General features: G+C 34.9%; 1 protein-coding gene across 6 annotated transcripts in view; it reads right to left on the bottom strand.

The window, feature by feature from the left end:
* Positions 1-10: 10 nt before the first annotated feature.
* The window catches only part of Cd226 (CD226 molecule), a 103,773-nt gene continuing 100,970 nt past the window's right edge, over positions 11-2,813 (bottom strand). For 5 of the 6 annotated variants that reach the window (XM_023707425.1, XM_023707428.1, XM_023707427.1 and 2 more), the window contains one exon: positions 11-913. In XM_023707425.1, coding sequence (XP_023563193.1) covers positions 800-913 — 114 coding nt within the window. In that variant the 3' untranslated portion in view covers positions 11-799. The remainder of the gene's footprint in view (positions 914-2,813) is intronic. The other variant, XM_023707429.1, reaches the window with a different exon arrangement.

Raw genomic sequence — 2,813 nt, 5'->3', positions numbered from 1 at the left:
AAAGGGAAGAGATAAGCATGTCGTTTTTACCTTTCTCTTGACTATTTATTTGTTCTCCTGCCAGGTACTCTGAACTATGCTGACAGAGAAGATTCTAGAAGAGAGAGAGGAACTAATCTTATTCTGCTCCATACTGAGTTCAATTCATTAGCAAGAGATAATCCTGCATAATCATGGTGGTTAACATTTGTGGTAATCACCAGTTTCCCAATCCCCTTTCTTTATTTGACATACATGAATTAGCCAATAATGTCCTTTGGTCCCAGCCAATTATGGTAATCTATTGTGACCAAGATCCTTACTTAGTGATAGATGGATAACCAAATACATTGGTTAATACAAGCAAACTCTCTACCAAACATAGAACAAAGATGTACAAATTGTAGTCATTGGTAGCTACCTGGGAAGCACAAGAAAACCTCCATCAGAGTTAGTTAGGGCATGCCAATGAAGTGGATCTACCCCTGTGAGAGAGAAATCCAAAACCAATTTTCACCCTTATTTAATTCTAGAAATGACACTGAAGCTCTAGTAAGCAACCCCTTGCCTGAAGCTTAATCTTCCTAGCTTTTCCTTATATGAGTCAGTTAAATTTTCTTGTCCACATAAGCTAAATTCAAGTTTTCTGATATATTCCTATTAAGAATGTACTCTACATAATGCAGTATTTTTCTATCAAATGAAACAATTCTATCAAATTTGAACAACTTCAAAGCAGATACTGGGTAGAAGGAAGAATCATTGCAAGCTCCACATACATAATATTAATTTGCTCAGGTCAAGAGTTCAAGATAGAGGTTCAATATCTAGGTTTGGGTCTTCTAGCAAAGGTTGGGTAGTTAACATAAATGTCTTCGCTGGCATCATCTACAGGTTGGTTGGCTGAGATGGGCCTCCTGTAGTTGTTGGCTACCTACAAAGAAAAACATCAGCCCGTGTCAGTAATTCATTGTATGTCAGTATCCGGTAGAGACACTCAACATAAAGTTCTTAGTTCAATCATGATATAAGTCAAATTTCCATTGCAAATACATTCCCCTTATTATATTGAGTTTCTGTTAGAAATCACATTCTCAACCTACAGGACCCTGAATGAGATGCAGCATAAATCTAGTCTAGCTTATTAGTGGCTCCACTGTGCCGTCGATTACCTGTTATGAGGTAGAATCTCCTCCAGCAATGGTGGGCTATTTGAATAAAAAAAAGATTTCCACTTTTTGTATGGAAAGTATAGTATAGTACAGTATAGTGTAGTTCAGTATAGTACAGTAATATAGTATAGTGTAGAATTTTCCCCCATTTCCCCCAATAATGTCTACTGAATGAACATCTTAAGAAATAAATATTTTAAAGTACAGTGTCCTAGCTTTTAAAAATGAGGAACTAAACACAATGAAAGAACTTAACAAAAGAGGCATTCTCTTTGAAGATGATGTTTCATAATCCTTAATCTTCTCTCTCCTAATCAAGTTAGTTTAACCACTTATGTGTGACAAAAAAAAAAAACCCACAGGTTTAAGAAGACCACATAGAGACGAGAAAGTGATAGAAACAGAAAGAATGAGAACAAGAGCATGAGTGGCAGAGAAAGAGAGAGAGACAGACAGACAAACAGACAGAGGCAGAGAGAGAGACAGAGACAGAGACAGAGAGAGATCTTTCATAATTTGGAAATTTAAATGATTTTGTTGTTTATAAGAAAAAAATAAAAAGGAAAGTTCGAGTGTCTTGTTACTTATATGTCTTAGCTGAAAAGCACAAAAGAAGCAAATATTATATCTCTCTTACAGTTCAACTAAGTTTTAATCATTCTTCAAAATATCATTAACTCTACAAAAGTCAAGACTTGTTGGATATCCAATGTAGACAGTTACAAAGAATCTTTCCTCCCTCAAAATTCATAGCAATGTGCTTATCTTTGGATTGGTGTGAGAGGGCAAACAGCTAAGCACAGAAAAAGCAATTAAAAATTATAAAGGATGGAACACCATTGTACTGTGTGCTAAGGTAGCACATGAAACAAGACAAGTCTTCTTGATGATACAATTTGTGAAGTGAAGCAAGCCAGGAGTTAGTTAAGAATTGTTTTGTTTTTCAGAGTAGTTATTTATGTTCAAAAAGTTCAGGTAATCAGATATGAAGAAGTTTGATTTTTTTTTAGTACCTCACTTTTTAGCCATGCAGAATTCAACTACATATAATTAAAATGATGCAAAACTAATATAATTTTGGATAGCACTTGAGAAAATGTTTGTCTTGGTCAGTTCAGGCTGCTGTAAAGAATACCTCAGACTAAGAAGTTTAAATAACAAACTTTTACTTTTCATAGTATCAGGTGCTGTGAAGTCCAAGATCAAATTTCTGAAGTCTGCTTCTTGACTTGGAGGTGGCCATCTGCTCCTTAGGGCCAGTCTTTTAGTGCAGAAAGCAAAAAGAGCAGTCTCTCACCTCTCTTCTAGGGCACTAATTCCACTTCCCAAAGACTAATCCCCTCCCAAAAACCTCCTGCTAAGATGTCACACTGGCCACTGGGATTTTACAATGTCAGTTTTGTAGGAAAACAGTATTTGAGTCATATCAACATTTGATCATGAAATTTAAAAACACACTAATATAAACATTGAATTATAGTAAAGACAATGAACCTGAAAATAAACACTTTCATACTCAGAAAGAACATTCTATTATATTAATTAAGTCGTACAGAGCAAGGTAGAATGAGGGAGATATATTTCATTCATTAAACTCCTGCCACTGATGGAAAGCTCTTTAGTTCTATAATTTAATTGTATCAATCATTAATTAATAAATTA

The sequence above is a fragment of the Octodon degus genome, unplaced genomic scaffold, assembly GCF_000260255.1.
Source record: "Octodon degus isolate 3935 unplaced genomic scaffold, OctDeg1.0 scaffold00289, whole genome shotgun sequence".
NCBI classification, from domain to species: domain Eukaryota; kingdom Metazoa; phylum Chordata; class Mammalia; order Rodentia; family Octodontidae; genus Octodon; species Octodon degus.
The sequence above is the reverse complement of the archived record's forward strand: the minus strand, read 5'-3'. Positions and strand labels throughout refer to the sequence as shown.